This window comes from Schistocerca americana, chromosome 2 (genome assembly GCF_021461395.2).
Source record: "Schistocerca americana isolate TAMUIC-IGC-003095 chromosome 2, iqSchAmer2.1, whole genome shotgun sequence".
Taxonomy (NCBI): Eukaryota; Metazoa; Arthropoda; class Insecta; order Orthoptera; family Acrididae; genus Schistocerca; species Schistocerca americana.
The window spans coordinates 1,003,824,158-1,003,848,143 of NC_060120.1; the positions used below are offsets into that span (position 1 = coordinate 1,003,824,158).

The 23,986-nt window shown below is 39.9% G+C and overlaps 1 protein-coding gene across 1 annotated transcript in view; it reads right to left on the reverse strand.

The window, feature by feature from the left end:
• The window catches only part of LOC124596309 (histone acetyltransferase KAT6B-like), a 276,099-nt gene that overhangs the window by 41,574 nt on the left and 210,539 nt on the right, over positions 1–23,986 (reverse strand). Inside the window, exons 4-9 of the mRNA XM_047135411.1 lie at positions 23,254–23,513; positions 20,117–20,238; positions 15,073–15,164; positions 11,264–11,427; positions 8,096–8,237; positions 2,427–2,558 (exon numbers count right to left, since the gene is read on the reverse strand). Coding sequence (XP_046991367.1) covers positions 2,427–2,558; positions 8,096–8,237; positions 11,264–11,427; positions 15,073–15,164; positions 20,117–20,238; positions 23,254–23,513 — 912 coding nt within the window. The remainder of the gene's footprint in view (positions 1–2,426; positions 2,559–8,095; positions 8,238–11,263; positions 11,428–15,072; positions 15,165–20,116; positions 20,239–23,253; positions 23,514–23,986) is intronic.

Genomic DNA, 23,986 nt, shown 5'->3' on the forward strand with positions numbered 1-23,986 from the left:
ATTACACAGATTCTGCTGCGACAAGTGATGATTCAAATCTAGGATCTCCTGCTTAGTAGGCAGGTGCATGAACCACTGCGCCATCCAGGATACAGTGCTATCGCAACTGTGCAGACTATCTTAGCACGCCTCACAGCCAACCCACATTCTGAACGAGTGGCACCTATCCACAGTCCCTGTCCATTTCCTCCATACCCACTACTCTCAGATTGCCGCAGGAAGTCTGACTTGTTTGTGCATCCCCACTGAAGAGGGTGAATCCATTACTTGTCCATGTAATCATGTAATGTCCAATGCAGCTGACATCAGTAATCCCTTATCCCCCCCCCCGCAATATACACAGCTGCGGATTCCACATGGTGTCTGTTCTTGTAGACATGTCTGTAAGATCAGACACCATGCATTCATATAGTTGATTCACCCAGACAGGCATTGGATACACCTCCTTCAGTGCAGATGCACAACCTAATTCTGAACCATCTTTGCATTTCAAGGTGTGTGTTAACATTTAGTTGCAAATTTCATTAGCACAATTGTGTTAATAGCAATATTGTTTTTTAGTCAAGCAATGGAAAATGGAGGATGGAATGTAACAATATGATGAAAAGGAAAGTAGCTACTCACCATATAGTGAAGATGCTGTGTCACAGATAGGGGGGGAAAAAAAAACAACCTGGCACAAATTAGCTGTTGGCCAATATGGCCTTCGTCCGTCTCTCTCTCTCTCTCTCTCTCTCTCTCTCTCTCTCTCTCTCTCTCTCTCACACACACACACACACACACACACACAGACAGACTGTAGTCTCTGACAACGGAAGCCACTGTTATCGGTGACAAAATGTGTTCGTGTCCATCTATAAAACATAATTTTGCATTTGAGAGAAATCCAGAGTCGACAACACTACGTACGAGGAAAAACAAGTGTCTATATGCACTCATATTTTTCTTATCTTGTATGCTGGTGGCAGCAGAATCATTCTGCAGTCAGCTGCAAATGTCTATTCTCTAAATTTTGTGAATAGTGTTTCCTGGAAAGAACTTAAGTCTTCCGTCTAGGATCCCCATTTCAATTCACATAGCACCTCCTTGACAGTCTTATGTTGATCAAAGCTACTGGTAACAAAAATCTTGCAACACTCCTGGTGCCACAGTCGCCATCCAGGATGACATACTGGGTTCTATCACTTACGAGGTCTCTCAGCTGTTCAGATCCCTGCATACCTATTCTGTATGCTCTGACCTTCATTAACAGCCTACAGTGGCACACAGGCAAGAAAATGGCAAACTGAGTTTTGCAACAGCTACACTTTCTAAATCTGTGGTGATTTGTGGACAGAAGCTTTACTGTCAGAATAGCATTTATTATATTCAACTTTAGTATGTTCCAGAATTCCGCAGAATACTGATGTTAAGGATATGGGTCTATAAATTTGTGAGTCACCTGTGGCTTTTTCCAATCCCTTGAGACTTTGTGCTGGGTGAGAGATTCACAATAAATGCAAGCTGGTATTGGGGTAATGCCTCTCTACACAACTGAGATTTCATCTGGACCTTAGCGACACATTTGATTTCAACTCTTTCAGTTGCTTCTCAATGCTGGGGGGTGCCTCTTTATATATCCTCCTTAAGGGAGCCTGTGTGAAAGTCAAAAGTAGTACCCATGTATAATCCTCCAGTACGTACAATTTTTTAAAGATGAAATTTAACACTGCAGCTTTCAATTTAGAGTCTTCTATTGCCACACCAGGCTAGTTGATAAGTAAACGGATAGAAGCCTTTCACCTACGCAGTGGATTTACGTACGACGTACTCTTCTCAGGTTCTTGGTAAGATCCTTCATGAAAGTATGACAGTGGAAGCAGTTTTATCTTTCTTGCATCAGTGGGTTTTTTTTTTTTTTTTTTTTTGAACACGTGAAATTCTACTCACTTTGGTCTGTTGACATTTCCCCTTTCTCTTGCAACATCTGAGTGCAACAGTCTCTGCTTCTGCACATTTTGTGAATTTTGTTATTAAATCACAGTGAATCTTTCTGTACTTAATTAAATTACTTGGCACATACTTCTCCACAGCATGATTTGCAATCAGTTTAAACTTTGCTAATAATTCCTCTGCATCCACCATATTACAACTAAATTATGTCCATTCACTATCTAAGAGGGACGCTAACAGCTGCTTATAAGCTGCTTCTGGCATACACAGCCTTCCTTCAAAATATGTTACCTGGTAGTCTATATATAACTTTTATTTAAACTGGTGGCCTATGCATTTCCCATGATTGCTGCCTCCAAAATTGTCTTTTGTGATTGATAAAAGAATCTCCCTCTCTCTCATTCACACATTTACTCCCTCTGTGTGTGCATGTGCATGTGTTTTATTTCTGCGACTTTTTAAATTACTTTTTATAACTAAAATGGTGTTCCTACCTTTTTGTCGTTTTTGGTTAACACATAAAACAGAAATGGCTCCACATCATAGTAAAGAGTTTTGTGATCCAGGAACAGCTTTGCCAAGAGACAGAGGTTTTGACAGTAGATTTTGTTCACATTTCCATCCACCTGTGGAAGAAAAGGAAATTTATTAACACTTCAGATTTCATCACAAAATCTACAACATTAACAATAAACTAAAACATTTTTACCTATACACGAAATAATGACAAAAGTTACTAAGCCCAGAATATAATAGGACACTGAAACAATAAGGAGAACACTAAATTAATTCCAAAGCGGAAAAATGTGTGTGCCATTGTTCTACTCTCACCTCCCAACACTGTGGAAACACTAATGGTTTCAACCATTTGCTAGATTTAGCAAAGCAACTTCTATTAAGCAATACTGTCTTATGAAATATAATCTGTAACAAGGCTATGAAATGTAACCTGTAACAAATTCATCAGTTCCAATATAAAATAGATTTCTACCATGTAGTACCATTATACATACTTTATGCACTTAACAATCACATTCTTTTACAATTCACATTCACATTCTTGTCACTACTTCCAGCACAGGGTTAAATTTCTGAAATGAAGAGAGAGACTTAAGGGGTTCAGTTGCATACTGCAGTGAAATAAAGGCAGTAGAACTGATTTTTTGTTTATGTTCCACTACACTTATAAATAACACATCAATGAAAGTAAAGATACTTACACATTTATTATGTAACTGTTGGACTCAATGTGGCAGAAAAGAGGGGACTAGTCATTGCCATACTGATTTAAAAAGAGAGAACTGTAGAAATGGTGTTATTCCACTGCTCAATATAGTATGTAAAATATATTCAGAAATTATAGCCAGATATTACCTTTCTAGTGGAGTACATAGGTTTTCTCTAGGGTATCAGAAAATATCACGAGTATCACAGAAATATTTATAGGATGTATGACAGAATTTAACCATGCTACAGAACTGTCTAAAGTAAAAGAGCATGTACAGACATTCAGAAATCGCCACTACTGGAAAACAATATTTTTACAAAGGAAATAGATGAATAAGAAGGTGAAAAAGAAGATTGTACTATTTCCCCTACACTTTTTTAATTTACACAGAAGTGACATCTTATGGCAATGTTTTGAAAGATTAGGAAGCACATGTACCATATTTACCAGAGTAGGAGGCAACCCTGAATATAAGGTGACCCCGCCGTCTTTTTTATGCGTCTCCTTGAGAAAAATTTATTTCAAACACATTCCAACTACTCAAAAATACAAACTGTTTTACTGACATCAAGTATGCACCTAAAATGTTTATAACTACTTTAAACTTAGGCCACTTTGATAACACAAGAAGAAATAAAATAAAAGAAAATAAATAGTTTTATCTTCACTACCTTTTCGGTTACTGATCCTGTTGTCTGTGGTTTCACTATTTCTAATCATCACTTTCATCCTAATAGCACAGTTGTGAAATTTATATCTTCGTTGTCACAAATATTTCACCATTTCTTTCGAAATATGTTGCAATAGCTGAGGTTGTGATTATGGTGGAACCTGAGAATGCCACTATTTTTTGCCAAATGCATACCGGACTTCATTTCTATACTGAGATGAGAATCTACAAGTTAATTGCTTCCAAACATATCGTCTGCCCGCAGCTCTCTCATTGGCTGTGCAGAACCAGTAGCTGACACACCCCCTTTCATTTTCGTGATACCTCACAGGGAGCATTGACAACATTGTTGGAGGATGGATACAAGTACCCCACTGGCTCCTACCTATACTTTCACCGTCTCCTGTCAAAATGTATAAGATTTTCGTGTATTGTCCAATTTTAAAGTCGACTCAAACATATTCAGGTAAACTGCAGTTTAAATGTCATAGATTATCATAAAAAGCCAAAGGACATGGAATAGGTTCCCATGGCTGTCAGCACCCTGTAATTTGCTGCCAGCTCATTATTCCCCTCCTGGCACTCATCCCAGTTCTCAGTGAAGCCTGTATCACTCCCCCCACCCCCTTCCAACACTTCTGTAATGCAGTGGTTGAGCAACTGTGAAACACAGACTGCAACGTCTTCTAGGCTGCAGATCATATGTAACACTAATGTAATAAATAAATCAATAAATGAAATATCACAATCTGGATTCAGTAAAATTCTCAAAATTACACTCAGCCCACAATCTTGCAATGTTTGTTGGCACCATCTCTACAATGTGTCTTGCCACCATAATTTAGTGTTACGTTAACAATTATAGTCAGTTTAACATAAGTTATTTCATTTTTAGACATTTAATTCCAGATTAATTTTGTTTCTTGTTTCATCTGAATGTCACCAACTTGTTCTAAAACCGATTAAAAGATGGTAACTTTTTAGCAGGTATTCTAATATGTAAACAGCGACTGAATTTCCTATTTGCAAACTCATTTGCTCAATCATTAAAATACCTCACAATCAAATAAAATATTGACTTGTGTTCATAATTTCCTGTGTTCCTGAAGGACAACATTTTTGCCTTTCAATGGTAAATTTATGAAAAAACACCATAAATGTTTTTATTCAGTAACCAAACATGTATTAGAACTTTTATTGCAAAACTGTTCAAATACAACAAGAGCCTGCAAGAAGATAGTAAGAAATTCTATGTGATCCTGCATTTTACAAATTTGTCGAATTTTAAGCAGAGCAATAGACTTTTGTGGAGGCTAGTTCATAGTTTCTCGCATATCCCTTGAATTAGCACCGCTCGAGTCTAATGTCTCATGGTTGTCAATGAGGTCAATACTGTACTGAGCACTTTGATGTATTGGGAAATCTCAAACCTGTTTGAGCACAAGTATTGTTTGCCCTACTTAACCTTCCAAATTCTTTAAAATAAATCTGCACACAATCTCAGTAGCCCAAGCTTCATGTGTAAATACAAGATGATGCTCACAGCAATCTACCAAACAATGAAAAACCATTAACCTAAGCATCAATAGTTTAATATGCAAATACAGGGTGACCCTGTAGTTTTCAAATCATGAATTTGGGAAAAAAACCTGGTCTTATAATCAAGTAAATATGGTACAACATATGTAATACGTAATATATGGGTCCTTCATTCATTATTGATCAGGAAAATAATTCTACATAAGAGCCATGATGAAATTCACTTGATGGCTATAGCTCACTATTATAGTATAGTACAAGCAGACTAAATGCACAGCATTTACAGAACTTAAACCTGTTGGTTAGCTAAAAACTACAGCAACAGAAAGGATAAACTTAACCCATTTTCTAGAATAAGGTACCTTATTTCATGAAGAAGTAGAAACTGGAAATAACAAATGTAATTGCTTTCAAAAATTACTGTAACAGAAAGACTGTGATAAAATGTTATACAGTTCCTACTCCATTGTACAGAAGTGAGTTATGATTTTCATTAACTTTACATGAACTTCTCTTATGTATCAACATGACCCAAGCCTTAAAAAAACCTCAGCTAAGCTCTTCAACTATTTCTCATCAGGACTGGGAAGAATAATAGTCCACCAATTTCTTCTACTTAAATAGCATTCTGTATCCTAACAACCTCCACCCTAAGCTCCCAATCTAACACCACACAGGCAATTCTGCCACATTCGATCCAAGTGTCAGTATTGTGACAACTTAGAGAAATGGCATTTGAAGCTGACTGCCAAATGATTCTACTGCAGCCAACACCACAAAAATACGATAGATACGAGAAATTAGGGCTCATATGGAGGCATACAGTCAGTCATTTTTCCCTCACGCTGTTTGTGAGTGGAACCAGAAAGGAAATGATGATTAGTGGTACAGGGTACCCTCTGCCACGCACCGTGTGGTGGCGTGCGGAGCGTATAAGTAGACGTAGATATGTTCAGCTACGAATGTCCATCCACCAGCCCCTACCAGTGACAGAAACATTCATTCCGTAACTCATATCAACAGGGCCACAATATATACCAACAGTTCTGCGATTACCCTACAAATTGTTATCTTCAACTGTGAACTTGACAATTCAATTGCTACACATGCTGCACGCTACAGCACCAACTGGTCCAGTCCCTCTGTCACCCCCTACTTCTGTACCTGTAACCCCCCCGCACACAGACCATCTCTGGTGGACCCCACCCCACATCCTGTAGCTTATGTTCTCTCTTCCTCTGCTGTCCACATCTTTCTCCCTTTATCCTAAAATGCCTCTCATACGTTAACACATACTAAATCAAGAGATGGTCAGTCTTAAGCTCGGTTGATCTTCTAGACAAATAATTATACACTCTCCAGTCACATTAATGTGACCATCTGTCAAACGCCAAAGTAACCACTTCTTGCAGTGCTTCACTGTGAGACGTGTAGGAAGAGGGCAATCACATTCTGGAAGTGTCTGATGGATGTGGAGCCATGCCAACTCCAGTGCCACAGCCAGCTTCACTAGGTATCTCAGTTGAGGATCCATGCATGAAAAGTGGGGAGTTTGTGCCGAGGGGAGTATGGTAAACACGTCCTCGTGCTCTTCAAACCACTCACGTGCACTGCAACCTGTGTGACATGTCTTATTGTCACACTGGAAGATCCCATCTTGCAGAGGTTAAAACATGCATGTAGGGGCGTATGTGGTCCCCAAGGATAATCACATACTTATACTTGTGTTGATCCATGGTGCCTTCCAGAATTACAAGATAACTTGGCAATGGCGCAAAAACATCCCACAGGCAATAATGTTGTTGCACAGTGTTTCTTTTCAGACATTTCATGCCATACATGCCAACAGCAGTGTGTCAAATGCAACATACACACAATTTATTTGAAAACGCCACCTGTTTCCACTCAGTCGATGTCCAGTTGTAGTATTGGTGTGCAAATACCAGACTTTGTCATTGATGAACCGAAGTCAGTATAGGTGCATGAACTAAGAGCCTACTGTGGAGGCCCATATGCAGCAACATTTGATGACTGGCTGTTGGTAGCCTCTTGGTTCAGTTTCTCAAGAGATGCACGTCTATTTGCCTGTACACATCACTGCAGTCATCAGTCGCCCTTGTCATTTATAGGCCACAGTGCACTACAGCTGCCTCGATGCTGGTTTTGTATAGTGAAATTTTGTCAAGTACAGTACACCTTAACCAAGGCTACAAGACTACAAACTTAGCTGTTTTGGAAAAGCTTCCACTCTTGGCATGAAAGCCAATGACCATTCCCTAATGGATGTTAGGTAAATCGTTCCACTTCCAGATTACGATGATGACTGCACTTTTTCCTCTCCTGACAAGTTTTATATGCCCTCCACTGCTTGTGTTGCCACCTGCTGTCTGTGAGTGGTTATTGCACATTGATGTCTACCATATGCAGTGGCCAGATTGATGTGACTGGAGCACATGTGTGTGAATGGAGATGGAAACACGAGGAATTCATTCAAATAATTTCAAAAAGAAAGAACACTATTATCAAAGGGACAAAATGTCACATACCAAGTAATAAGAAGGGAGGGGTGACAGTATTTTAAATGAAGAGGTCTTATGAAGTACACAGTAACCTGTTTCTGACTTCTCTTATTATTATATTTCCTCAATTGCCACAACAAGTAACTACAGCAATTAACAAAAACAGCAGAGCATGTTCTTTTATATTATTTCTTCTCAACGAAATACCTCAAAAACAGAGAGATCTTTGTGACGGTAGATTTCTGTCGCTGGAGGATGTCTCCAAGTACACTTATCTTGATGCCTTTCCAACACAGCCTTGCTCTTCGTGTATTTAAGGCAAAACTCACAGAGGAAGAGTTTTGGTAATCTAAAAACAACAAATAAGACATATGTAATATTGCAATACCATAATTCATCACAGTCAAATTTTGAAATAAAAAATGTTTTGTTATTGACCTTAAACATGAGCACACACACATCTACATTAACGTGAAGTGTGAACCATACAGTTTCAATTGAAGTTCACATAAAAATTAATATGAAATTAATTAATGAACACCTAAGCACAGTTAATAATTACTGAAGATAATTATGTAGCTTTTATACATAATCTGTATCTAATTAAAACAGCAAAAAATCTGAATATTATTACAGAAAAGGAAGTGCCAATATAACGTTAACTGCAAACACAGAAAAATATGTGCATGTAAATAGAATCAACAAATATCACACAAATATAATAAATGCCTGGCAACATACAAAATCTTAGTTGAAATCCACACTGGTGCAAGGAAGTTTACCTACGATGTCTGAAACAAACTCAATGATTTTCTTCCACAGACTTAGCAGAAAATGTAATCAAAAGAATGCCCTAAATCTTAAATTGTATATGACAAAGATCAAAACTAGTGTAAAAAGGGGGAACATTATTGTTTTTAGAGTCCCACTGGCAATGAGGTCACTAAAGACAGCACCATCTGAACACACCAAGTATGGGGAAGGATAACTGTCCAAGATACGATCCCATAATTTACGTTGATCCATCTAGGGAAATACTAGAGAAGCTAAATCTGGATGATCAGAAGGAGGTTTGAGCACACTTCTGAATGCAAGCCCAGGGCACCATTCCAGGTACTGCACTTTTATGTTACGTCCCAGAGATAAGACTCTGACAATAAATACCACAGAACTTTTTTAAAATGCAGATTGAGAGGAAACAGCAGGTGTTGTTAGTCTTTAATACAAGACTCCATTTATGTACCAACAACTCCACTGAATTACAGAAATATACATTGCAGCGGGATATGGACACTTCCAATGTGGCGAAAAGTCATTTGGAGGTTTTGCCGTCTCCAAATTTTCAATGGTTACGCATGCCCGGTACTAGTGGCATCAAACATAATGAAAGTACTTTGACTCTGCTGAAACACAATGTACCAGGACAAACAAAGAGACCTGCTCCATTTTTTAAGCATCAGCTTTGCTTGAAATGTTGTGAACTGCCAAACAGCTTAATAATGGATAAGATATGTCCCTTAGTGATCTCTGCCTTTCCTCAACACCTAGAAAAATGAGCGATTTAGCAGAAGTACTACAAGAATATGCATGACAAGGCACAATTAATTCATGTAAATGTCGCATCTTTCAGTAAATATAACTTGCTGCTGTCACTGATAAGCAAATTTGATTCTGTAACAGCCGAACATCAACAAAAGCACCTTTTGATGATACTTTGAGTGGGTGTTAGCCAGATGAGGATGGTGTTTAAGAGTTCCACATCAATTAGTAACTATGAAATTAACCAGGAAGCCCATGTAGTTGGAACTGGGTTCCCTGCCCGCATCTCGTGGTCGTGCTGTAGCGTTCTCGCTTCCCGCGCCCGGTTTTCGATTCCAGGCGGGGTCAGGGATTTTCTCTGCCTCGTGATGGCTGGGTGTTGCGTGTTGTCCTTAGGTTAGTTAGGTTTAAGTAGTTCTAAGTTTAAGGGGACTGATGACCATAGATGTTAAGTCCCATAGTGCTCAGAGCCATTTGAACCTTTTTTTTTAACTGGGTTACCATTTCAGTTCCTATTTGTCACTATTCAAATTAGCAAACCCTGCTGCCAGTTTATTACAAAGCATCTGCACAACAGGGGTCTTGTTTTCACAAAACAGATGCTGTCATAATTATTAGTAAAAATATTACCAAGAAATATGTGCATTCACGACAGCTCCTGTTGGTAAAAATTTCACAAAGAAATACAAGAATAATACGATAAACTTCTCATAATGTCAGCTGCCATCGTGCAAAATATTGGTGGTGGTGATAATTATAATAGTTGAAGTTTGTCACTTAATGTTGGCTACTAACAATGTTACACATGACATTTCATGGCAAATTAAAACTGTGTGCCAAACTGAGAATCTAACTCTGAAGCTTTGCCTTTGGCAGGAAGTGCTCTTCAACTGACCTGAGCTATCCAAGCAGGACCCATGACCTGTACTTTCAGCTTCACTTCCACTAATTCGTCATCTCCTACCTTCCTAACTTCATAGAAGTTCTCTCGTGAAATTTGTGGGACCAGCACTCCTGGAAGAAACGATACTGTGGGGACATGGTGGAGCTACAGCTTCTGAGATGTTCCCAGAATACACTTTCCACTCTGCAGCGAAGTGTGCATTGATACGAAACTTGCAGACAGATTAAGTGGGTGTGGGTCCTGCTTGGGTAGCTCAATTAGTAGAGTACATGCACATGAAAGGTTAAGGACTCAAGTTCGAGTCTGATCAGACACACAGTTTTAAATTGCCAGGAAGTTTTAAGATCAGTGGACACATCACTGTGGAGTGAAACATTCATTGTGGTGATGTTACGTGTGTTATGCCAGTACAGCAGCACTACTCTAAAGTTAATTTAATTCTATACATACACCTAAATCCAACTGTACTGTGAACGTATTTCCTCTATGACACTTTGGATATTTGTATGCATTTACAGAGGGGGCTGCAGTACACTCACCATCTGTAAAATGACTGGTGTGATGTGAACTGCTATGAGTACACAACTGAAACAACTTCTCATTTGGTCTTCTGTTGGAAATTTTATAAAATGATGAAATTTGTGTAATACAACAAACATGTCAACAATTTCTATAGAGCTGTTTTCACAACAGAAATTCTTAAATTGGTGCTGAACCATTTATAAATCAATCCACAGTAAATTTGGTGCCTAAAATTATGGTACATGTATTCTCATTCTGTAACCACTGGCACATTTACCTTTACTTCTACAATCAATGGAATTTCCTTAATGTCGAACTAAAATTAATTAACAATCATGTATCTTAAAATTAATCGGCGGGAAATGTAACACCACCTTTGAAAAGATAATATAGTATATTCTGCGACGCACCTGGCGTATTCCTGCGGGTACGGTGAGGAATACCAGGTCTGTATCTCATACTGGCCAAATTCAATAGCAGCAGGGCACCTCTGCTGGGCTGCTGCTGTTGAAGGAGAAACTACTCCACTAGATGTGGCTGGTGCATCCACATTAGGTAATACCGCTGGTGTTGCCTAGAAGAAAATTCAATATGTTAACAATATATGTGGAAAGACTTAATACTTAGAAATGAAGTGGAAACTGGAGTATAACAGTTACTGAAGTATGTCATGAAATAACAGATACAAAATATTTCATCTTTCTAACTCTGAAGAACACTGTTGATATTAAACTCTCCTCCCGAAAAAGCCCTGAAGGCCCAGTACCGGCCAGCCGCCGTCTCATCCTCAGCCCATAGACGTCACTGGATGTGGATATGGAGGTGCGTGTAGTCAGCACACTGCTCTCCCAGCCGTATGTCAGTTTCCGAGACCGGAGCCACTACTTCTCAATCATGAAGCTCCTCAATTTGCCTCACAACGGCTGAGTGCACCCCGCTTGCCAACAGCACTCGGCAGACCAGATGGTCAGCCATCCCAGCCCGAAAGTGCTTAACTTCAGTGATATGATGGGAACTAGTGTTACCACTGCAGTAAGGCCGTTGGCCCTGTTATTATTAGATAGTATTTAATTCTACACATAAGCAGATCTTCATACTTTCTCTTTCATTACCATGTGAAGAATGCCTGTCAAGTTTTAAGAATCACAGAGAAATTTAAGCAGCTGCTTCTTGCAGAACAAGATGGGACAGATGACAGTAATTTCAACATGTTACTGCACAGCAGAATTGTAGCAAATAAGCAGGGACTCAACCTGGTATGAGGACATGATAAACACGGCATACTGAAAAAATTTCAATAAAGCCTGGAAAAACGAACAAGTTCAAGATTTAAATCAGGCGGTGAAGCATGCTTCCATGACTCAATTGGAAGACAGTAGCTCAGTTTTCACTTACATGACACTCGACATATCACTTTCCTTAACAGTTAAAGGTCCTGTCTCAATTATGTTACACACTATGGTAAGCTGCATTATGCTATGTTGCTACTGATAATGATGTTTATGCAAGTTCCATGTTCTCAGCACACTATAGATCAGGGGAAGGCTTTGAGCAGCAATGAGAGTCCAAAGAACATCCTGACTCACCATGTGATTCAGGTAGGAAGAAGAAGGCATGAAAATACTTTTTATTGTGAGGACAAGCATAGTCACGTAAAACCAAGAGAAGGATCACTGAGGTCTACCAAGAGAAACATCACTGAGGTCTCTCTGTCTTGAATTCACCAAACACACGATCACTGCCCCATTTTAATACATTTATTCCAGAGATTATTGATCAACAGATTTAATTTCCTTGTCTTCTCAGTAAACATCTGCTGTAAAGTGGCATCCATCAATGAACAGAGATGTCTCCTGACATGTAATCTGCTGTCCATTTACAGCACACACTGCAAAATTGTCCTTCCAATTACAAACAGTGAACAATATTCCTAGTTTACTGGATATCAGGTCTGCCCATTACGCAAACCCAAATATGTTTCAGCACCTTTGTTGAACAATCATTGGGTTCATATGAAAAACAGGTGTTTGCAAAACTGGCGGACGAGATATCCAGTAATTTTGTCTGTGCATGGCTACTGCAAGAGCTGCAAATCCAAAGAAGATTAGGTCGGTATTGTACGCTCATATTTCTTTGACAAAGAAATATCATCAAACATTCTTCAAATTTCTTTGACAAAGATCTTTGATGTGGCACTAAAAAGGGGTATTAGACTGTCGTCATATTTTTCGTCAAATTTCAAGATGACGGACAATAATTTCTTATTATGCGCTGCAGCTGCTAGTACTACAATAGGATTGTGCGCTTATCTGGGGAAAAAAGGGGGCGGAAAAAAAGGAAATGTACTTGGATGAAGCCATAGGTATTATGTCAAGATAATAAAAGCATTCAGCAAAATTTGTTACAAGAGCTGCAAGTGGGGATGTCAAGCCTTATATACAAATTTCTTACAAATGGATGAGAGTGTATTTCAGTATTTGCTCAGTAAAGTGGCTTCTCATATTACAAAACAGAATACTCTCTTGAGAAATGCTATATGTGCACAAGACAGGCTAACTGTGATACTGTGATTTCTTGATGCAGGAAAGAGCTACTTTAGTTTACAAAACAGCAATCTAATATCACATTGCACTTTAACCAAAATAATTCTAGAAATGTATGAAGCGATTAACTGAAGAGGGAACATGTGAAAGTAAATAAATGTTTAGTACACTATATAAGCATAAGAGCTATTTTACTTTTGAATAATTTTATTTGGAATTAGTGTTCCAGCAACTACAAAATTAATAAAAAGTACTAAACAGATGAACCACTTTTTAACTTGTGGCATCCAGAGTTAAAAAACAAACATAGAATGGAAAGCTTTATTATTATTATTAATATTATTATTATTATTATTATTATTATTATTGAGGAGTGTGACTGCATCCTCTATTCTGGCTTGCTGAAAAGCTTCCAGATGTAGAGGTGGATGGCGGTAGCTGTGATTGTGGACATGAAAGTCACCTGCAGCATATTTCACCTGCCCATCAACACACAATTAATAGCATGCACTGCGCCCCATGCTCACCGCCCACATTAGTCGAAGCAAGTTTATTAAAAAGAGACTAAGGAACACACAATCTTTGAAGCCATGTTTACAAACACACTACAAAGACATCAAATACACGCAGCGATGCCCACGTTCCAAGCGGTTGTGTTTAACTTTGCAGTGAACAGAAGACAAACGACTGTTATGATAAAAACAACAGTGAGGCCCTAGATTTGATCATATTTATTTGACGAAAGGTGAGATTTGACAAAGTTCCGTATTACACCATCAAATTTCTTTGACATGTCAAAACTGACAAAGAAATATGACAGTGTCATACATCAGCCGTAGTAGTATCCCTTTAGTTTATCCCTTGCGGATACACCACATTCACAAATCTTAACATCAAATACTGGCCAACAGAGCAGTTTGTAACCTTTACGCATCTTTCTTTGACAATGTGAATGTCAAATATGTGTTTAGGAAATGTTCGCACATTCTATAAACAACGAGACCATTTAACCATCTCTGAATTTGACCTGCATCCGAAGTACCTATGCTCCTCCATTGCACTTAATCTATAAAATGAATATCCTAGTTGTTTACCCTCACTAACACCACCATCAGCTGCCCCATTCTAAACCTAATGTTCAAGTATAGATAGTGTAATGCACATGTTATGTTGGAGCAGTTCCACTGTGCAAAAATGTGTGGGTAAATTGCTTCTTTCCCCCCCCCCCCCCCCCCCCCCTCTCTTTCCGAGTTACTTTAATTATGATGACATAAGAATTCTGATAATATATTGGAATACTATTTAAAAAAAAAAAAAAACACACACACACACACACACACACACACACACACACACACACACACACACACACAGCAAAATATTACCACAAGAAACCACTGAGTCCATAACAGTTTCAACTATTTGATCACTTTGTTTATTGTGGCTGGTTGCCGACATCTCTCAGTCACTTGTGATTTATCTGTATCTTACGGAAGTGAGTAACTTTAGTCATACCACATAACAGAAACAAATTGGCTTTTTTTAATTAAAAAGAAAACTATAAATTAAGCTTTCAGAAGTATACGGACAAAGATTAACAATTCAAAACTGCTGGTAATTAAATACACACTAAAGCACATGAACTTGGTACTAATACACAAATCAGTATTACTTACTGAATTTGCTTTTTCACGAGTTTCTTTGTATAATGTCACATCCTTCTGTGTAACACCTGGAGGAAGTGTCTTAGGTTCAGGAACAACTTCATCTGAAATAGAAACATACAGTCCAGTCAACCACGGCATACATGTACAATTACATTAACATGAGACAACATAAAAATTTACATGTAAGTATGTCATTCTGGAAGTTTTGAGAAACAGTGGTTTCCAGTCCACTGCTTTGTGCTCAAGGCTGACTTTCCATTACAGAACCAAATTTAATATATTATAATTTCAACAAGATTGGGCATTAAATGTGGTAGAAAGGTCTAAACTGTCATGATCAACAGAATATCAGTGGCTCTTCTCACAGTTATGTATTTGTTTGTGAGTGTTACGTTGTGATTTTCAGGTACCCTTGACTTTAAATGCTTCAACTGTCTTTCACCAGCAGCTCTACTGCTCTGATTGATAACCTAATTAGAGCTGGGAAGCTAAAACTCTCAACTTCCCGCATTTCTTTGAGTGATTTCATTACTTTGTTAGTCACACTGGCTCACTAATTTAGAAATGAAAGAACTTTTTCTGAAAAATCTATGTGCACATTTATCAACAGGCATTACAAACGTAAGTATGTTATGTATTCAGAGAATGACTTAGGGAACTGCTCATTGTACCCACATTTGCATTTGAAGGTATTCGAACTGACAACCATCTCTCAGATCTGGTACGAGTTTTTTATGTCACAATAGTTTGTGGTCAGTGAATACCACACCACCTACCTCAGCAACAATGGCTTAGTGTTGGAAACACTGGCAACAAATTCTTGCTGGGTGTAACTCCAGTGCATCAAGTAGTACATCAAACTCAGTTTCATGGTAGCAAGGAATGTGCTCTTTCTGCACTCTTAAGGGGGTGCAGTGGCTGCCCCCTACCATGTTAAAGGATTTTAGGATAGTGATATTGAAGACAGATTTATTGGAAAGTGTTTCTTAAGCTTTTTGACAGGAAGGAGATGGAGAAACTCGCACCACAACATCATGCATGCTCACACTGTAGCAATATGAGCATTTAACAAGTTATCTCAAATCCATCTACATTCAATACATTCCACAGTCAAAATTTTATTTCCTCCTTTCTCAAAAACAATAGCTGTTTGTTTCTGGAGTGTGCCTGAACAATCCCCTCAATATGACATCATGGGGTTGTCACTGGCTGGTCTGAGGAGGGGCACAAATGCATTTCTAAAATAGAAGGATACTCTGGAAAGATGCAGAAATGTTCTTTGCTTTCCCAAAACTTCCAGCATTCTTAATTTCCTTACTATTCTTTTTTATTTTCCCCAATGACCATAACAAAGGAAAGGTTAAAAAAATTAAAACTACAAAAACACATGGAAATAATGATATTTTAATGAACAGAAACTCGTAGTTGTAAATAAGGAACCCAATTATAACTTCTACATTCAGTTTCAAAACAATTTATCTTTATGATCTGAATTTCATTTCTCAAGATAAAATATGATGCTTAAATTCTGCAAACACACAAATTAAAAGTCAAATATATCAACGAAGTGAATTGTTGGCTGTTTTGAATGAATGCACACCGCAAAATTTTTGTGTGTGTCAAACTTAGTAAATGATGATTCATACCAAGGTTATGTGGCAAATTGCTTACAAGTTACTCTCACTAAATATCTATTTTGCACTCCAAGAATGTCCTCTATTCAATCTCATTGCTTAAAATGACAGTTTTTTTTATTAAATGGTAAAAACTGAACAGACTTAACTACAGTACAACATAAACTGCAACATTAAATGCTGTTAATACTGAAAAGGATTGCCTCATTAATGGCTACTAAGCAGTTGAAATTAGACACTGAAGGTACTATCATATTATTACTAAAGCTTTTGATTTTAATACACTGGCTAGAGCCTCAAATTTATGTCATAAGTTTTAAGGTTACACAAAGAGCACTCCAACATTACCTGATATAAAAGAAGTGCAAACAAAATTTTCCATTCTGATGTTTCAAGTTATGAATGGTTAATAGATCAATAAACTCAATCGTAAATAGAATTCTCAGTCCCTGACACTATAAAGTCTAATTTTATCAGTATAATGATAATACTAAATATGTAGGACTACTTGCTCCACAACAGATTACTATTCTTCTCCTGATATTCCATCACACGAAAAACTGTTTTTGACATAGGATGCTACATAGGATTAATAAACAGAAATTGAATGTTTTTAAATATATAAATTACAGCAATATTTATATCTATTAATGGCCTGTATGCCACTTAATAATCTACAAGAGTTTAACTGATTACTGTATTAAGGACTAATTTAACTAATTTCAGTGCAGGTACTGGTGGTATATTTTGGAGAATAGGTGCCAGCAAGCAGCATTTATTTTAGTACGGTGAAAGTGAATTATTTATGTAAGGCGAGGGTGAAATGTTAAAGAAGAGTTAGACCATTCGCCACATACTGAACATGCAAATCATCTAATCGCTGAAATGTGTACTCATAACTGGACAAAGAAGCGCAAATTTGGGAAGCAAATTTGACCCAATCAAGAATGTGAGAAATGAAAGCAATAAACCCAGTGCGTGCACACTCTTGTACATACACATTGCACACTGTGTGTGTTTTTGTGTGTATCAGAGAGAGAGAGAGAGAGAGAGAGAGAGAGAGAGAGAGAGAGAGAGAGAGAGAGATGCACACATACATCAATGCAAGCATGCCAAAATGCATGCTCACACACATATGTGCACACAATCACACATCCATACCAAACATACACTTATTATCAGACTTCAAACAGTAACTGGTATATGATAACAATGGATTGAAAAACTCCTTGTTGATGTATAGAAGCCCCCTGAACCCTGCAAAGCAGAACAGCTTTTACCTATACCTTTCCTCAATAATCAAATAATATCAAGAAAGAAAGTGCCGATCCACATTTAAAGCAGACAAGTCAAGCCACGCCAAGTACGAGCACAGGGAAGAGATTACTTTTTTTCTTTCTGTTTTTTGTTATCAAATCTGCCAGCCAGCACCCAGTCAAGTGACCTTCCTCCCCATCTTTCCCATTTAGTGGATAATTGTGGAAAGGATTACGATTTCTACAATGCCACCGCACACCACAACATGCTAGGGTATTCAAAACATACACACACAGTACCATTCCACTCCAAGACTCCATTCACTCCTTGCAGGGAGAACTTTGCTTGCACTTCTATGTGATAAATAAAAGGGTTTTTCTCCAAGCAAGTAAGTTTTACAGGGGAGAGTAAGTGAATTACAAGAAGCAGGAGGCTAAATAAACCCGCAGTAGGAATGGTGGGTTTCTTACCCGTCTGCTTGTGTGGCAGCACGATGGATGTGGATGGCACTGGTACTGGATGGTATCTGTGGTGGTGATGGTGGTGGTAGCGATGGTGGGTTTGGGTGGCTTCCTCTGAGAGATGACGTTTTCTCAATTTTGGGTCCTCCTGAGAATGTTGAGAAGGCTGAGACAATGATGGTTGGAGAAAGGGAAAAGGGAGAGTATGTCCCACCATATATCCAAACAATCCTAAGCCAGACATAAGACCACCTTCAAAGAAAGCACCTCCTTTCAGCATTCTTCGTCTCTCTTGTTCTAAGCTCTTGCTACTGACAGCTGTCTTCACTAAACGAGATGGTGTCATTTGACTCCATGTAGAAGAAACGGATGCAGCTGAAGAATGTTCAGAATCACTGCTGGGTGCAAAAATACCAAGTCTGGCAAATTTTCTATTACTGGAAGGTACACTCACTGGGGGTAACACAGGTGAGACAGAAGCTGTAGAATCACGCTGGAAAGCTGAATTTTGTTTACTTGGACCTGTAACACTTTGTTTAGGGGAGACACCATCTGATCTTGTACTGGCAAGTGATTTTTTGACATCTCTTGTCGTATTTACAAAAGCCGTATCATTTCGGGCAGTCTCGAGAGTAGTCCTTTTTGTTTCACGAGACAGAACTTCTTTATCTTCAGGCTTTGGTTGTACTTTTTCTTTATTGTCCTTCTTCCGCCTGCTGAGACTATAGTTCACATTACCCACAGTCCGTTTTCTGTTGTGAGAAGGTGCTGTAAATAAATGACTCAGGCCATCAAACAGACCCTTTAACTGCCCAAACCCAGGTTGTACTCTGTAAGCACTTGTCGATGTCCTCTTTTCATGTGAGGAAGTTTCTTGTCTAAGTGGTGCGACTTGCTTCAAGCAGCTGGCTATAGACGTGTTTGCCGACTGCTTCGTATCTTCTACATTTGTTCTCCCATGAAACGATGGCAACTTGGGCTCTACAGGTCCAGCAAGTTTTGTACTGGGAGGATCTTTCTTATCTTCTTTTGAAGCTGCAACAGCTGTTGCTGCGGCAGTTGCGGCTGCAGCAGCTGCAGCAAAACCCCAAGGAGGGCTGCTGGAAGGTGCACAGCTTCTGATACTTGTTGTGGATGGGACACTGGTAATTGGGGACAGGAAAGTCCTAGAAGGCCTGGGCCTCTGCACACTCTGAGGTGACGGGTGAAACAGAGAGGTACTAACTTTCACTCTGCTTGCCTGTGGTGAGGCACTAAGGGCACCTACTGCGCTGGCTGGACTTTTACCCTTCTCTGTGCTCGAGCCTCCCGAGTCTGACTCATCCTCACTACTACTGCTGCTGCTGCTGCTGCTGCTGCTACTGCTGCTGCTGTTGTTGCTACTACTGCTACTGCTACTGCTACTGGTACAATGTCCTCCTACAACTGGCCCCACACTGACTTTCTGCGCAACAGACATTGCTCCTGTGCCCTGATGCTGAGATGCTACCCGTTTCGATTTGTGAACAGCATAAAATGCACTAGAACGGAAAAATTTCTGCTTCTCCTTAGAGATCCGATCATTTTTTTCTTCAAGCCTGCTCTGTTCCCTACTGCTTTGTTCCCCAGGCCCTGAGGATAGGTGTGGACCACCACCGCAGCCACCAGATGATTGAGAGAGGAAGGAAGAGGAGTAACAGCTGGTAGCGGCTGTGTCATTACCCTCCTCTGAGCCAGAGCTCGAGTCGTTAGCGGGAGACTGATCAGATACACGTTTTCCTTTCTTGCTGGGGGTTGCAGTACTTGCAGCAGGTTCTTTCGTGGCCCGAACACCTGCCAATAACCTGAAACAACAACACAAATTAAAAGTATTTTGAAAGGTATAACAGCAATTAACAATGAAATCTGGCAGAGTTCACACTTATGTGACAACTGATTTACGCAAAGAAGAAATTGCAGTTTCTTCCATAGAGAAACAGAATTAGTGTAGCACTGCTTCACTAATTTGGTAGAAGATACTTGCTAATCAGTGGCAAGCTGGATGAAAAAAAAGGCCTAGTGCCCCATCACAGATATTTGTGTTTCTATGGTGTGTGTGTGTGTGTGTGTGTGTGTGTGTGTGTGTGTGTGTAGAGGGAGAAGGGGGGGGGAGAGAGGGAGAGGGAGAAGGGGGGGGAGAGAGAGAGAGGGAGAGGGAGAAGGGGGGGAGAGAGAGAGAGGGAGAGGGAGAAGGGGGGGAGAGAGGGAGAGGGAGAGGGAGAAGGGGGGGAGAGAGGGAGAGGGAGAGGGAGAAGGGGGGGGGAGAGAGGGAGAGGGAGAAGGGGGGGGAGAGAGAGAGAGGGAGAAGGGGGGGAGAGAGGGAGAGGGAGAAGGGGGGGAGAGGGAGAGGGGGGGGAGAGGGAGAGGGAGAAGGGGGGAGAGAGGGAGAGGGAGAAGGGGGGGGAGAGAGGGAGAGGGAGAGGGAGAAGGGGGGGGAGAGGGAGAGAGGGAGGGAGGGGGGGGAGAGAGAGAGGGAGAAGGGGGGAGAGAGAGAGGGTGAAGGGGGGAGAGAGAGAGGGTGAAGGGGGGAGAGAGAGGGTGAAGGGGGGAGAGAGGGTGAAGGGGGGAGAGAGGGTGAAGGGGGGAGAGAGAGAGGGTGAAGGGGGGAGAGGGGGAGAGAGAGGGAGAGGGAGGAGGGAGGAGGGGGGAGGGGGGAGAGAGAGAGGGAGAGGGAGGAAGGGGGGAAAGAGAGGGGGAGAGGGAGGAAGGGGGGGAGAGGGGGGAGAGAGGGAGAGAGAGGGGGGAGAGAGGGGGAGAGAGGGGAGAGAGAGGGGGAGAGAGGGGAGAGAGGGGAGAGAGGGGAGAGAGAGGGGAGAGGGGGAGAGGGGGGAGAGGGGGGAGAGAGGGGGGAGAGAGGGGGAGAGGGGGGAGAGAGGGGGGAGAGAGGGGGGAGAGAGGGGGGAGAGAGGGGGGAGAGAGGGGGGAGAGAGGGGGGAGAGAGGGGGGAGAGAGGGGGGAGAGGGGGGAGAGGGGGGGAGAGGGGGGAGAGGGGGGGAGAGGGGGGGAGGGGGGAGAGGGGGGAGAGGGGGAGAGGGGGGAGAGGGGGAGAGGGGGGAGAGGGGGAGAGGGGGGAGAGGGGGGAGAGGGGGGAGAGGGGGGAGAGGGGGGAGAGGGGGGAGAGGGAGAGAGAGAGAGAGAGAGAGAGAGAGAGAGACATTCTGGAAACTCGCACAGCTTTCCGTCTTGTTTATGTGCCTCCAATGCCTCGACTACTATACTATTCAGTAACTTTTTACCTTCACTCCTTAAATAATTTGCAGCTGCCTCCCCCCTCCTCTCTCTCTGCGTGGTATGTGAGGTACTTGGTATAGTTTTAGTAGCATCCACGTAACCTCTTTAATCAATAGGAAAATACATAGCAGATGAATAGCCATTAAGCCAAAGAAACAACACTGAAAATTATTAACAAGGAACTGTTACTCTCTTACTCAACTTTAGACTTCTGGCTGCTTTGTTTTAGCCTACAGTAGCCTATAAAATCTATGGTTTTCTATCCCATCATTTTACTGTCTCTTTGTGAACCTTTTGTTATGGTAGCTGTAACAATGTTTCCAAATAATTCACAATTACTCTAAAAAATGCATTGTACTTTGTAATCCATTTAGTGAGCCATAATCTCTCAAAATAATGGATAACACATGGTGTGCAATAAAATTACAGTGATATTTTTCACAGGACATATGCCATACAAAATCGCAGCCCTAATGGAGTAACTGATTTGTAGGCAGTCACATTTACTATGTCTCCCCTCCCAGAGATTACATACAGTCAATGAACTTTTGTAACCAGTGTGGCTTCTTGAACTCCATAACACGAAAATTTTTCATCTTGTATACCCATGTATTTTCTTCAAAAGAGCAAACACGAATGTTAGTCAAGATCTCAATTTAACTGCAAATTTCTTAAAAGTTTTTTTCGTGTATTTCATGGAGTACAGCACTGAGAGCTGAAGAGGAGTGCATTTCCTAATGCACAAATACTGGCAAAGCTTTGTTTAGCTCAACAAGCAACCCAAAATTTAGAAACACTCTGGATAGCAAAATGTAAATGTAAATTAGCACAGTGGCAACATGTACATTTTAAGTGTGACATTGAATTTATCTTAACTCATTGGAGATGAATATGAGATTAAATAAAATATGAAGTAATATGAATTTTTAAGTGCCTTATCAAAGGCCTCATATCAAATAAAAAGTTCAACATGAGAATCTACAGTTATGCTACGCCAGTAACACACTTCCAACCCACCCTATCTCTTCTTGATATTTTAAAAAAAAAAAAAAAAAAAAAAAAAAAAAAAAAAAAAAAAAAAAAAAATATATATATATATATATATATATATATATATAAATAAATAAATAAATAAATTTATGAAACACACAAACTCCTATTTAATAAAATATTATGCTCCACTTCAAAACAACTTACACAACGCAAACAGTGGACCACAAAACCACAGACTGATTAAATTGCACAACACACAATTACTGTAAGCAATGAAAACTGAATAAATATTAAATAAAATTTCTTAAAAACATTTTGTTGCCATGGTATGGCTAATGAGGGAAGCGTGCAAAGTAATTTCTGTAGCACTCAGGATAACCGTCACTTTTGGACAGTCTGTGTTTTGCTGTCCCACAGGCCTATTTACCAAATACAGTTTTCATTTTACCCACATTTTTAAATTGCTCTACTAAATTCACATTCTCAATATTTATCCTCCTGCAAGACTTATATAAAAGATTATCTTAATCTCCAGATTAGAAGGCAACAGTGGCAGAGGGAGATCCAAATGCAGATCAAAGGTAAGTGTCTCTCACCTGTAATTTTTTATGTCTCTTGTTTTTTCTCTGACTTTGGAGTACTTCTTTATAACACTGCTGGCAACATCAATCTTGCGTGGCTTCTTAATAGTGTGGTGCTGCACTTGCTGTTCCTGATTTTGTTCCGGTTGCTGCTGCTGTTGCTGAGCAAGGCAGTGCCTACATCGCCAAGGGCTTTTTGGGCGTCTCTCCGAAGGAGGGTCCAAACACTCAGCATGATAGCTCCGCTCACAAGAGCAGCAACTCACAAGGCAGAGCTGGAAGAAAGAAAAATAAATCTCCCTCACTTGTTGTCAAGTAATTAGGCTAAATGCAATCACCTAAGAATCTCCAGTAACTCTTCGTGCAGACCACTGAGAAGACAATAAATGATCATACGACACAGTTAATTTACATACCCAATTAAAACACAATCAGTGTTATCTGTTATTCAACAGCAGTGTGTGCATCTCCATTAATCAAACAACAAAATTGACGCATTTCACAAGAAACAATTTCCAAATAAAGGGTGTTTATAAATGAATATTGGGGTTTTAACGCTTTATAATACTGATTATAATAAACTTACAGTTATAAATGGTACGTTAAATGAAAGAGCAACTCAAACAGTTGTACCAAGAACCTTAAAAAATGTTCAATGTGAGCACCATTTGTCACACAGCACACATCAAGTCTATAGCCGAGTTCTAATAAGTGTGTCTTCAGTGATTGTAGCGACAGCTGCTTCAAT